At 34.8% G+C, this 14,928-nt stretch overlaps 1 protein-coding gene and 1 long non-coding RNA gene across 4 annotated transcripts in view; one reads left to right on the forward strand and one right to left on the reverse strand.

Moving 5' to 3' along the window:
• The window catches only part of KANSL1L (KAT8 regulatory NSL complex subunit 1 like), an 80,422-nt gene that overhangs the window by 33,854 nt on the left and 31,640 nt on the right, over positions 1-14,928 (forward strand). For both annotated transcript variants that reach the window (XM_016196740.2, XM_016196741.2), the window contains exon 6: positions 9,719-9,923. In XM_016196740.2, the coding sequence (XP_016052226.2) occupies positions 9,719-9,923 (205 nt within the window). The remainder of the gene's footprint in view (positions 1-9,718; positions 9,924-14,928) is intronic.
• LOC107524728 (uncharacterized) overlaps positions 1-14,928 on the reverse strand; it is a 46,930-nt gene that overhangs the window by 25,555 nt on the left and 6,447 nt on the right. The gene's annotated exons all lie outside the window — the stretch shown is intronic.

Consider the following 14,928-nt stretch of genomic DNA (forward strand, 5'->3'; position numbering starts at 1 on the left):
AGGAGGCTGTTAGAAGTTTGGGTTTAACTTTTGATCATTTTAGGTTAAGCATGAAGAGGAGGTCCATATGGGGGAGGAGGCTTCTTAAGTGCTGATAATGTTTCATTCTTGACCTGAGTGGTGTTTATGGAACAGTGGACAAGTAGGTGAAGCATTGCTTCATATTTACAAGTTAAACATAAGATACATGTTTTATGTACTTATCTCTAGGTATCTTATATTTCACAATAAAAAGTTAAAAATAAGGTACAAATTATATACTTCAAAAAGGATAACTAGAAAGCACAATGGCATCATAGTTTTGAAAGTATATTTAAATGACATTATTCATCCTAGACCTGTGAGCAAAGTTTGACTAGTCCCATATTGTTAAAATTATAACCATAGGATATCAAAATTTTCAGACAAGTAGGAATGTGGCATCTAATTTATTGAAGGAGAAACAAAAAATTAAATCTTAGCATGTTACCTTAAAATTTGGTGATAACAATTTATCCTTTTGTTTATTTTATAATCCTTGCCCTTTATCAAATTTTTCTTAATCTAGGATGTCTGTTCTGTCTTTTCCAATGAAAGCATTTATACATACTTGTGGAAAGCAAATGAAGAATGGCTAAAGAAAAGGATTAGTAGTTATCATGTATTTTTAACTGTCCCCTATGACCTGAAAAGTACTCATAGATTCAGTTGTGAGTTTTGAGGTACATACTCAGCTAAAATGTATAAATTAGAACAAATGTTAGACCTAGTAATAGCAGTATAGTAATAAGAGGTTGCAGAATGTTTGTAGATATAGGCAAAAGGTATATTTAAAAGTAACAAGAAATTTAGTAATTTACTATGATAATATATATTTGCTTTTTATGTTCTTAAATCATTGTGGTATCTAAATATTTATAGTCTCTCTGTTCCAAAGATTTTATAATGTCGTAACCAACATTTGACAATCATTCAGTCTCCACTCTAACCCAGTTTCTATAATCATATTATCTTAAAAGGTACATGTTGGGTCTTCTAAAATGTAGCATATTACTCAACAGATCACTGACCAAGAGTTAAGTGTATGTCTTATAGTAAGCATACCAGATATGGTTATCAAACAGTAAATATACAGGATATGGTTGTTAGAAGTAAATGAGATAGTATATATAAAACTCTTAGAGCAATGCCTGACACGTAAGAAATAGCTTAATAGTGTTAGCCACTGATATTTTTATGTAATGACATAATGTATGTTAAAATTGTAGATATAGTCTTATTTCTTTCATATCTTGGGCAGCATACTAGTCATTGATTTAGAACTACTGTTACTTTTTTTTTTTTTTAAAGTGCTTCAAAATGTCCTGAGAGGGTAAAGATTTGAGGGCATATAATGACTGAGAGGCCAGTTATTAAGACATTTGTTAAACAGGTATGGGGAGTCACATCTCTTGGGAAGACATAAAGTTGCTGTCCTGTCTTTGGTCTGCTTAGTTTGTATGGGATACTGTAATTAAATCAAGTACACTAAAATTCAGGGCGAGCATACACACTGTTGGGTTTTATTCTCCTGTTACCTAAATCATACCTTCTCAAAGGACCATCTTGGGGTATTTAATCCCCCTCCCAAAAGTTTTAACTTTTATGTATTCTTAATCATTTATAGTGTTTTTTATAATTTAGTAGTTTTCTGATAATTTGTGGTTATGAGAGTACACTTTTATGTATTCTTTTTGTTTTAGACATTCTGTGACCTTGGGCAAGTCCTTAATCTCTTTACATCTCACTTCTTTTTCTTTAAATTTACTGGGACACAAATATTTTCTAAAATAGTTTCTAGTGCTAATATTCTTCAAGTAAGTGTTTATTTTTGATGAATTCCCTTTTTTCAAACAAATGAAAAATAAAAACATAAGGTTTCAATACAGTCTAAAATATATATCTTTTTGTAACATCACTGTTATGCTTTGCTTTGGATGTAATCATTTTATGTTAGCTTAAATCAAGAGATTTAGTGAGCCCTGGCCGGTTTGGTTCAGTGGTTGGAGTGTCAGCCTGTGGCCCGCAGGGTCTTGGGTTTGATTCCCTGTCAAGTGCACACGTACCTGGGTTGCAGGTTCTCCCTGCCCCAGTGAGGGTGCATGCGGGAGGCAGCTAATGGATGAATCTCACATCCGTTTTTCTCTCTCTCTCCTTCTCCTTCCCTTTCTGTCTCTCCTTCTCCTTCCCTTTCTCTCTCCCTCTGTCTCTGAAAAGTAGTGGAAAAGGTGTCCTTGGGTGAGGATTTTTTTTTTTTTAACAAGAGAAATTTAGTGAATAGAGAAAAATTACTCAACATGTGCTCGTAACATTAAGAATAATCCAGAAGGTATTACGGAAAGAGGTTCCCAAGACAGTAGGAGGAATGATGATTCTACTCAAGTGCCAAAAGCTTTCAAATAAACCATTTGGGAAGAATTAAGTAAAATGTATTACACGTTGCCTTTCTTGGATGATACTGAACTAATTCCATTTTTTTGGATAACTCAGGTCCATTACTATTAGGGGCTATTAATACATCCTCAGGGGCTATTATTAATAGTTGTACATCTGTAAAATAATTCACTTAATAGTTAACAAGTACCTACTGAGTGGCTTCAGTGTGCTGGGCATTGCATTGGGCATAGCAGCTATATATACCATATTTATGATGTTGAACAAAGAAAATGTGGTCTTTGTCCTTGTGGTATAGAGTCTAGTTGGGGAAATTATGTCAACCAAATAATTGCACAAATGTAATTTTATACCCTGATCAAGTGCTATGAAGAAAACACATTGTTAAGAATATCACTTGGGCCCCGCCAGAGTGGCTCAGTTGGTTGAATGTCGACCCCTGCACCGAAAGGCTGCTTGGCTTGGTTCCCGTTCAGGGAACATACCTGAGTTGGGGGTTTGATCCCCAGTCAGGGAGCATACGGAAGGCAAGCAAGCAATGTTTCTTTCTCTTTCTCTCTCCTTTCCTTGCTCTTTCTAAGCATGTCCTAGGATTAGGGGAAAAAAAAGAAAGGAATAAAAAAAAAGAATATCACTTTGGAATCAGACCTGAGATCAGTCCTACTTCTGCCACTTGGTAGTATTGTGATCTTGGGCAACTTTATAAGTCAGTTAAAATGAGAACAGTCTACATCCTGGTTTGTTGTAAGGATCAAGTCCGATAACAAGTGTGATCATTTCTTTTTTACTTGTGTATTGTCTGTCTTCCTGGATGAAAAAGTAAATTCCATAAGACTAGGACGTGTAGTTTTGTTTTTGTCTGTCTCATTAACTGCTATTTTCCTAGCAGTAAGAGTCACATCATGAACACGAGTAAATATTTGTTGAATGAATGAAATGTCTTTCAACATTTCTTGCAAGTAGTTAGCATTCCGTATTTCTTCTTCCTCCTAGATTGATATTTTAGTTGTTGCTCTCATGGCAGTTTCCTGCAGTTCTGCTTCCTGTCATCTAATTTAACTCGACTAGAAAATCAGATGACAAAGTGGTAGATGCATCTGTACTATAGTAAGAGATATTCTCTAGTAAGAGAGAAGGCCTCTCTGAACAGCAACAGGAATGAGGCTTTTGCAATTTCAGCTATATTCTGTATACTTGGGATTGCCAGATAAGTACTCTCATAAGTGAAGTTCTTTTAATAAAGAATATATATTCTAGCCTTGTATCACACTATGTTGAAATTTTCGTGTATAGGTAGGTTAGAAGAAATTTAAATTCTGAATTTTTAAAGTTTCACCACCTATTCTGTATATTATTTTTTAGTGAACCACATAGAACTTATACTATTTTTTAAAAAGTACTTAAGGTCAGTTTTTTAATATCCTAATGACTCTTTCTCCCAGTTTCTAAGTTAAGTCTCTTGGTTAATTATTTTCCAGGGCACCTGTTTGTCTACTTGTTACTCATTGTTTCCCAGCCCCCATCTCCTGTTTAGCGGCAGTCTCTCCCAGAAGTCAGAATTGTTGTTTTCTAGCTTTGTTAATCTTGGCAGCAGGGTCTAAGATGAGTCACCAGGAACTGAGCAACTAAAAAAATTGAGCCTTCAAACAAATGAAGCATTACATTTTATCATCGTAGAGAGAGTTATTGGTTTTTAGATCTCATACTCTAAAATGAAGATAAAATGTTGTAAATGGATCCTTGTTTACCCCATGGGGCATTATCTCTGAGAAAGTGAATTTCTACTTGAAATAATGTCTAGATTTTTATTGTTGTTGCTGTTGTTTGTTTTGCTTTAACGAGTCCCAGAATATGATATGAAATTAAATTTCAGTGAATCACTGCCGTGCTATTTATTTCCACTAATGGCAATTATCTCATGAAATGCAGCCATTCTTTCTAATTGGGTATCCTAATTGAAAAACTGCAGTTAAACTGGCAAACTAATCACATATAAAGTAATTCTTTTACCCTCATAATATTTTATAGTCACTTCTCAGTTATGAGAAAACATTGTTTGTTGGCAGCCCATTCCAGGCTGAAGTTTTCAACATAATTTTAGGTGCCCATGAACGACGTTAATTATCGTATTAGCTATACGTACGCAACATCAGTAAGGAAATAAAACTCCCCTGCTGTGTTTTTAAAGTAATGGCAGTAGGAATTACTTTCTTTTGTAAAAATTTGCTTCCCCCTTTTTACCTCTATTAATATAAGTCTAAAGCCTAATGTTATAGGGAATGTTTAAATAAATTATACACCACTGGATGGGAAAAGAAGGTAGTAAATTCAACTATTGGCAGGACTTTGGGCATCAGGGAAAGTTTGGAAAAGGTTGCTGCCTACCTTAGTTGGTATGGGTTGAATTCATCGAAGAACTCCATTTGGTGAAAAGGAGAGACTTGAAATAGAGGTTACAAATTACTGAAAAACAGTATTCTTAGGTGTGTATTTTTATGGATATTTTAGTTTCCTAGTGCTGTTCTAACAAATCTCCAGTAACTGGTTGGCTTAAAATAATATATTCTTACTCTTTCACAGTTCTGGGGGCTAGAAGTTCAAAATCAAGGTGTCAGGTAGGGCCTTGCTCTCTGAAGTTTCTAGGGAAGAACCTTTCTTGTCTTTTCCTAGCTTACTGGCGGTTCTTGGTGTTCTCTGGTTTATAGATCATCTCTCCTATCTTTGCCTCAGTGTTCAGGTGGCATTCTTTCCTCTTCGTATTTCTTATAAGGATATCAGTGATTAGATTTAAGGCCCACCCTAATTAGTATGACCTCATCTTACCTAATTACGCCTGCAAAGACTATTTCCAAATGAGGTCACAGTTTTAGCTTCCTGGTGCATGTAAATTTTGTGAGAATGATATTCAAAGCAATATGATGGGTGTGGGCATTTGTGTGTATGAGTGTATGGGAAACTGGGGTGAGGGTCTATCATAACCTCTTTGAGAATGTACATTGTAATTCTCTTTCCATGATTTATTTCTGCTGCTTAAATGTGTTTAATATGAGAATAGGTGTATGTGGGGAAAATGTTAAATCACTTGCCTAAAACAGTATTTTTAAAATTCTGTGTTGACTACTTATTCTCTGCTATTCCTTGAGAACAAAAATAACTTTGTGAAATCTTTCCTATGCTTTTATAGTTCTAGCATTCTAAATTTATTACCAGGTCCAAAAGTTTCTTATTTACTAACGGTATTTGAACAGTATGAGTTATTCCAAGAACGCAGTTTGGTTTAAGCAAAGGTTATTAAATACTTGAATAATTTACTATGAAAAACTCTAGACTTTCACTGGCTTTAAAAAAAATAGTTTAGACTGTCCTTCCACATTTATCCACCATTACCACCACCACCGAGATGACACCAAGAAGTTAGTGACTATATATCCCCACATACCTGCATCTTTAGATTATTTTATTTATTAGTTATAAATACATAATGTTTGCAGAAATTGATTTTGGTAGTAACTTATAGTAAAATATCAGGTAAAAGATTAATTGACTCCCTTCTGGGCCTTTGGCTCCTATAGTAATAAGCATATTTAAAAAGTTCACTTGAAGTTTTCTGTTTATACTCCATAAAAGCAAATTGAATGCCTGTTGTTATCATCCATAAATAACTTAACTGCTAAGAATTTCTAGGATTGTAATAGAAAACCAGTGATTTCAGAAATTCATTAAATGGCAGAGAAATTAAACAGGGTTAATAAAACATGAACTTGGGACTTTGTGATTATTTTTTTAGATAAAGCTCTCAGTCTTGACTTTTTCCGTCTGACTTATTTCACTTAGCATGATATTCTCCATATCCATCCATGTTGTAAATGGCAGTATTTCTCTTTTCTTAGGCTCAGTAGTATTCCATTGTGTACATGTACCACCTATTCTTTATCCAATCCTCTATTGAAGGACACTTTGGTTGTTTCCATGTCTTAGCCACCATGAGTGATGCTGCAATAAAGATAGGGATACATATATCTTTACAAATAAATGCTTTCAAAATTTCAGGTAGGTACCCAGAAGAAGGATTGCTGGGTCATATGGTAGCTCTATTCTTATATTTTTGAGGTACCTCCATACTGTTTTCCATAGTGACTGTACCGGTCTACATTCCCACCAGCAGTGTATGGGGGCTCCTTTTTCTCCACCACCTCTCTAACACTTCTTATTTCTTGTCTTGTTGATAACAGCCATTCTAACAGGTGTGAGGTGGTATCTCATTGTGTTTTTGATTTCCATTTCCCTGATAGTGAGGTTGAGCATTTTTTTATATATCTGTTGGCCATTTGTATGTCTTGGGAGAAGTGTCTGTTCGGGTCCTCTGCCCAGTTTTTAATTGGATTATTTGGGTTTTTTTGGCATTGAGTTGTATGAGTTCTTTATATATTTTAGATATTAACCATTTATTGGAGGTATTGTTTGCAAATATTTTCTCCAATTCAGTTGGTTGCCTTTTTATTGTGTTGATGGTTTCTTTTGCTGTGCAGAAGCTTTTATTTTGATATAGTCCCACTCATTTATTTTTGCTTTTACTTCCCTTGCCTTTGAGGTCAAATTCATAACATCCTCTCTAAGACCAAGGTCCATAAGTTGAGTACCTATGTTTTCTTCTATGTAGTTTATTGTTTCAGATCTTATATCTAGGTCTTTGATCCGTTTGAGTTACTGTTTGTGTATGGTGACAAATAGTCTAGTTTCATTCTTTTCCATGTGACTTTTCATTTTTCCTGGCACCATTTATTGAGGAGGCTTTCTTTTCTCCATTGTATGTTTTTGGCTCATTTATCAAGAATTATTTGCCCATATATATGTGGGTTTACTTCTGGGCTCTCAGGTCTCTTCCATTGTTCTGTGCGCGTCTGTTTTTCTGCCAGTACCATACTGTTTTGACTATTGTCGCTTTGCAGTATAATTTGAAGTCAGGGAGTGTGATACCTCCAGCTTTGTTCTTTTTCTCAGGATTGCTTTGGCCATTCAGGGTCTTTTGTGGTTTCATACAAATCTGATGCTTTTTTGGTACTATTTCTTTAAAAAATGTCATTGGGATTTTGATAGGGATTGCATTAAATCTGTATATTGCTTTGAGTAATATGGCCATTTTAACTATGTTTATTCTTTCAATCCATGAAGACAGAATATCTGTTCATTCCTTTGTGTCGTCTTTGATTTCTTTTAATAATGTTTTGTCGTTTTCATTGTATAGGTTGAGAAGTATAACTTTTGATAACACTTTGCAAGGATCCTTAGTAGTTAGAAACTGTTAGTGTCATCTAAGGATGAATTGTCTGCAGTTGGGAACATACTTAAATCAAGAAAAAGAATGAAACTAAACTTTTTTCCTTTGATAATGTCAGCTACCTTAGAAACTTGAAAATATAACATTTAGTGACACAAATGACAAGCTTTTCTTTAAACTGGCCTGTGAGCCTCTAGCCAGTGCAAAAGCTGTGTGCTGTCTTTCAGAAAGGAGATGGTGGCTCACCTTCTTTAGGACTAAGACTCCTGTGACAAGGGGGAAACTAAGGGCTCATTAACAACTAGAGAGTTGTAAATAGAAGAGTTAGTTAACTGTGCTTCAGGCACCTAAAATAAGAGCTCTTCATTTTCCCTAGATACTACCCAAGCCATGTCTCTTTCAAGGACCCAGTATAACCTGCCTCAAATTGTTTCTAACTTGCTGAAGAATCTTTTTTAGTGTTGGATCTATGCCTATCTTCCTGGATCCTAGCTTCCTGACTTGATCACCTCTAATACTACCTACTGCTGTAACCTTTCTTTTTCCTGACCTTGACTCACTTCTGTGCTGGTCACCTGACCTATCCAGTGCTAACTTGATATGCCTTTTGGTACCCTTGACATAATAGCCCAGCTCCATGGATGGTTTCTTAAGAGCAAACTGTTACTTAGCAATGATGCACTTGTAATTTTCCATGGTAATACATATGATATGTCACAGAAAGTAACATCAGGATATATTGGACCTGTTAATTTGAGAGTAGCATTATGTCTTAAGACTTTCTCAGATAGTCTTTAGAATGGTTATTAACTGGGCCTTAAAACATTCTTGACTAGAGCTCTCTGCAGACTAAAGTTAATATTTTTGAAGTGAAATAGTTATCTTAAGTTCTTTCCCTAATTCAGCCTGGCCAATAGTGCATACTCAACTATGTATTTGTTGAATGTATGATAGTTGCCAAATTCATACTTAATTATTCTCTTTGGTTTCACCAGCATAAGCCATTCAGGTACCTTTATTTTTGGTTTCTTATTTCTGTGTAAAACATTCTTAAATTACTTGTTTTATCCACAAGCTAATAGAATATTTTATAGCAACTATAAATTTGGTTTAAATCCAGTGATAGTGCTATAGACAAACCATATCTTACATTTACCATTAAATATTGATTCTACTTGAACCAAATAGCACATTTAGATCTTAGATGTTGATTAGAACTTATATATCACATATAGCAGATTCACGTGTTGATTTTAGAATACTAAATTGACTAGCTTCTGTCTATATAAGTAAGGTTGAAATTGGTATGCTGTAGTGCCTGAAAAGCTTAATTATTTTATATATAATGTACTGCTATAAAGGAAGTTAAATTTACATGGCAATGAGCATTAACTTCCTCCTGATGTTCTGATGTTTTAAAATATTTAAATATAATGTTTAAAAATTAATATGAAGAATAATTATAAAATTAATATGCTTTTTATATGTAGTTTGTGTGATCTGTTTATTTTATAGTTGTGACTTCAGTATCATTGGAAGTTTTTAAAAAATCCTAAATACAGTAGGATTGCATCTTTGTTTCAAAATTTACTGATATAGTACGTAGTGCTTAAGAGCAACTAATGATGCAGTGATGAGATGAGCCCTATTTTAAACCTGTAGTCCTATGTAATTTCAACCATATGCAAAAAAAATTTGATTTAAGTAGTTACAACACTGTATAATATAGACGAATTGTTGAGTTACAGTGAACATTTACATTGTACTAGTGAACACGTGAGCATTTCTAACCTATGGGATATTTGTTTTGCAGGAGAAAATAGCAATTATTTGCACAACTTGAATATGTAATTCCCCATTCATATAAATTCTTTCACCAGTTGTTACCACAAAGTTGGCTAAAGTTAATACTCTTCTGTCATAATAGATTAAGGCAATTTACATTTAGTTTTCTTTGTCTTTTTTGTTTGTTTGTTTGTTTGTTTTGTTTTATTTCCTCCACTCCCCAATTATTTCATGGCCTTTCAGTGCTTCAGAGAATTTAGATGAGCTCTCTTCCTCGAGTAGCTGGTTACTTAACCAGAAGCACAGTAAGAAAAGGAGAAAAGACAGGACAAGATTGAAATCTCCATCCTTGACTGTCATGAGCACAGCAGCTCGAACAAGGCCACTTCAGAGTTTCCACAAACGAAAACTCTACAGATTGAGCCCTACTTTGTGTTGGACTGCGCAGGTAAGTTTGCCTTTAGGAAACATGAGCAAAGATTTCACCATCAATATATTTCATGTACAAGAGGATATGGATTGTACACTGTTATTTAGAATAATTACATCTAGAAAGTTTTAAATATATAGTTTACAAGTGACATACTAGGTATCAATAGTATATTAGTGGGATTTAATAATTTTTTAAACATAGCATATTCTGAAATTTCTTACATCTCCATTTTTTAAAATCCACTATTATACTTAAACTAATTTGAAGGAAAATTACATATCAAGGTGATTTTAAAATTTTACTGGTAAGGGCAATAAGGAAAACACAAGTGTACTACACATTTGTCTTTGCTTAGTAAAGAAAATAAAATCTTCATAGCTATCAGTGATTTTAAAGGAAATGGCATTCTTCTGCATCTTAGGGTTGGTATTTATTAATTCTGGTGAGCATTCTGTTTCCTTTCTCTAGACTGTAAGCAATGCAACTTTATAGGTCCATGCTTACACTTTTTACAAATGAAACATACTTCATTAAAAGCATTTGTTTGGGCCCTGGCCTGTATGGCCCCATTAGTTGGCTGTCGTTCCATGTACCAAAGGGCTGCTGGTTTGATTCCCCATTAGGACACATGCCTGGGTTGCGGGCTCCATCCCTGGTAGGGCACGTGTAGGAGGCAGCCAATCGATGTTCCTCTCTCACATCAGTGTTTCTTTTTCTCTCTCCCTTCCTCTCTTTTTAAAATCAATAAAAATATATATTTAAAAAAATTTTTTTTAAAGCATTCATTTTGAAAAGCATATGTTTTCATTTGTTAGCAAAATGTGAGGCATATACCTTTCAGTGCACATCTAAACAAACTGATGAAGGACCGAAGGAGTTACCTCTGGTTCTTGTATGACATGCTTTTCCCCTATTATATTTTTAAAGAGCATGTTGAAGGAAAGAAATTCTCCTTGATGCTGTCACTTAATAGTGTTTCTATAATGACTATATTAAGTATTTTAAATATATTTGTATAAAAATCAAGATGCTTTGTTTCATTAGTAACCAATTGTAATTATGGCTTTGTAGGGTCCAATTAAAAATAGGAATGTGGATTCTGACAAATTCGCTTTTATTAATAGATTGAGTTTACCATTTAGTAGTTCAGATATTAGTATGCTCCACCAACTTGAAGATATTTAAGTTTTATTTCAGAATTTACTAGTAGGAAAATATTTTTATTTAATGATTTTATATATAGTCATATTTAATGGTTTTTATTTAAAGTTGCTACAAGCAATAGATAAATAGTATTTTTGAAATTGATTTTATAATTTCACAATTACAAATTGAATTTGTCTATATAAAATATTTTACATGTGAATATGCCATGATATATGGACTACAAGGAATCTGCTTGAATAATTTAGGGGATTTTCTAGATGTTACCAAAATACTATATACATATATATGTGTGTGTGTATTTATATATGCCTTAATAATGTAAAGACTGGCCAAGAAAGGTGTGAACAAATTTAAAAACTTTTAGCAAAAAGAGGAAGGAACAAGTGTACAATTATTGTTACAAGTAGACCATAGAACTTATCATATTGTCATCATAGTGCTAAGGATTTTCAATACATTGTTTTATATAATCCTCAAACATATAATCCTACCTTTAGATGCAGAAGTTGAGGTTTAGGGAGATTAAGTAGCTTGCCCAAGGTCACATAGTTAGTAAGCAGTAAGTCTGATTCCAAAGCCCATGTTCTTACCCATTACATTGATAACAACAAAAATGAACCAATTCTTTTGTGTGCTTGAAATCAGTAAAGAGAGTATATTTTTGGGTTGGGCTTTGTCTTGTTAAATGTATTAAGAAATATATCATAAAAGATTGGCTTTGAAAATAAGCAGAATATTGAAAAGGCATGGGGGAGATAAAGAAAGTATTTTGAATGAATAATTGGTACGGAGATGAAAAAAACTGATGGGGAATAGCAAATGCTTCCAGCCCCAAATTAACCTTAAATTGCCAGGTTAATATTTCTTTATCTTCCTGACCTTAATAAATGTAATTTCTCTCAGGAAGCTTTCCTTGACACTGTGGGGTATATATTGATTTAACACCTTGTATTATAATAATACATTATTTTATAATAATACATTTATTTTTGTCTTCTCATTACATTTAACTTTTTAGAGAACAGGGATGTACATTTTTAAATCTACAGGGCCTTGAATAGTAACTGTCCAATAGTGTATGCTTAACAAATAATTGTTTAATATGAGAAAGAATTAATGTAGTGGAACATAGGAAGATATTTAAAAGGTAGTGGAGAGTGAGAACTTATGAGTGTGTGTGTGTGTGTGTGTGTGTGTGTGTGTTTGTGTTTGTGTTGCCTAAATTTGCCTTGTGAAAGGGCCTAGAACAGTAATGTCCGATAGAACTTTCTGTAATGCTGGAAATGTTCTATAAATATCAGTGCTGTCTTATATGGTAGCTATGAAATACATATAGTTTTTGAGCACATGAAATTTGGCTAGTATGACGGAGGAACTGAATTTTTAATTTATTTTTATTAATTTTGATTTAAATAGCCACATGTGCATAATGGCTACCAAACTGGATATGACAGGTCCAGACTCATACGACCCTAATAGCAGTGAGTACACCTGGCACTCATATTTGTGAGTATACCTGACATTAATACCATTCCCTACTGAAAGGAACCAGGGATTTTCAGAGATATGGCTGACGTCTGGGGCTCGGGGGAAAAAAGATTTTAAATGAGACTGGAACATCTTAATGTTACCAGTAAGGAGGAAGTGTTAAAAAAAAAATGGTAGGGACATACCCAGAGTATCCGGGAGCTAGTTTGAAGAGGCTTTCACTGGTCAGATATGCAACTCTTTGCGCATCCAAATAACTAAGGACAGTAGTGAACCATTGAGGAAATATGAAACCATTAGTCCATACTAACGAAAAAGAGTGAGGGAGAGATAAAAAGGGGAATGGGTGGATTTTAACATATAGCAGAATGCTGATTAATAAATGTGGGGTGAGCAGTGAAATTAGAGAATCATTGCAATAATCATAGTAAAGACTGATTGGGCAAGAATCATAAATAGGTGAAAAATCTGGACTGAGAGGTTTGATGAGGGAGCAGGATGTTTGCATGATTTTTAACTATATGGTAGAGATCCAGATAATAACCTTGCCTGAGTGATCAAAACTAAGGATACAATATCACTACATAGTATTCTGGACAGGGTTACATAACCTGAATTTAATCATGGGGAAACATCAGACAAAGCAAAAATCAGAAATATGCTATTAAAACAACACCTGGCTTATATTCTTTAAAAAATGTCAGTGTCATGAAAGCCAGGAAAGGCTGAGGAACTGTTAGAGATTGAAAGAGAGACTAACAAGTTAAATCATAACCAAATGAATATATGATCCAAATCAGAATGCTTTTGGAGGGAAAAGAATTATTGGGACAATTGACAAAACTGGACTATTGATGGTAGATTATGTAAAAGTATCAATGTTGAATTTCCTCAATGTGATTTGCATTTAGGTAAGAAAATATCCTTATTCTAGGAAATACATATTGAAATATTAAGGGATAAAGTGGCTAAGTCATTCACTTTGTGTAATTAACCTCTGTGTGTCTAGAATGATACTAGCAATGTAGCATTCTTGGAAGAATTGATAAAATAATTTTTAGATCATTTTCTATAGCACTTATTAACTCTCTACGAGAGCAGGGTTGAGAAAAGCTTATATAAGGGTGATGGAGAGAGGTGGGAGTCTTTGCTATCACGTAGCAAAGCTGTCTGATCATCACTCTCATTGCAACAACTGTGTATAAATTACAAAAAAAATATCATACTATTAAAGACATTAGCAGGACTTTTGGGGGACTCATAATAGAGGCTGCAGGGCAAACTGCCACTTGGAAATATGGGGAGTGGTAAATCCAGAGTCACAGCCAAAGTCCGCTTACCTGGAGCAGAAGCCACAGTAGCCCTAAAGTGACTGGTGGAACACTTAAATAGTCATTTTGATGAATTGCAAGATGCTGAGTGCAGACTAGCTTGAGAGTGAAAAGCTCCTGGGGACCACACTCTTAGGAAGCCCCCACACTTTCATGGACTTTACTTCTAGGCAACCCACTAAGTTCTCACAGTGAAGAGCCAAGAATGATCCCTAGTAGCTGTCACAGAAGGGGAGCACCTGTGTGAAATAAGCCTGGAGTATCATCTATAACAAGGCTTACTCATCAGGGGGAAAGATTTTACCAGAACCTTACTCCTGGAAGAAGAGTGTTTCTCCCACTCCTGCCCTGGTAGCCTTTCTGTCTCAACTATGTTGGAACAGGAGTGGAAAATAAGAAACACTTGTTTCCCAGCCAGCGTGGCTCAGCGTTTGAGCATCAGCCTATGATCCAGAAGATCGCGGTTCGATTCCCAGTCAGGGCACATGCCCCAGTAGTGGGCTCGATCCCCAGCAGGGGGCGTGCAGGAGGCAGCCGGTCAATAACTCTCATCATTGATGTTTTTCTCTCTCCCTCTCCCTCTCCCTCTCTGAAGTCAATAAAAATATGTTTAAAAAAAGAAAGGAACACTTGTTAAGGTCACTCAAAGACTGAGATTTAATCTTAAGAGTATACTACATCATGCTGCTGTAGTTGACATGCTTCCTCTCCAGCACACCAACAGGATTCCAGTATAACTGGATTACATCTGTAAGGCATAGACTCTTTCTAAGGAGTTGAAAAGTCAACAGCGGAGACAAAAACAAGGACACTAGAGGAATTTGAGGCCTCTGGCACCTACAACTATAGCAGACATTAAAAGCAGTCCAACTGTTAGCCAGGTTAACATAACATCTCAGGGCCTGTTTATCTCAGTCCTGTTAGTTGATACATTGTGTCCAGCTTTCAACAAAAAATTACAAGGCATGCTAGGAAAAACACACTCTGAAGAGACGAAGAATCATCAGAACCAGGCTGAAGTATGACCAGGATGC

This window comes from Miniopterus natalensis, chromosome 8, assembly GCF_054644295.1.
Source record: "Miniopterus natalensis isolate mMinNat1 chromosome 8, mMinNat1.hap1, whole genome shotgun sequence".
NCBI classification, from domain to species: Eukaryota; Metazoa; Chordata; class Mammalia; order Chiroptera; family Miniopteridae; genus Miniopterus; species Miniopterus natalensis.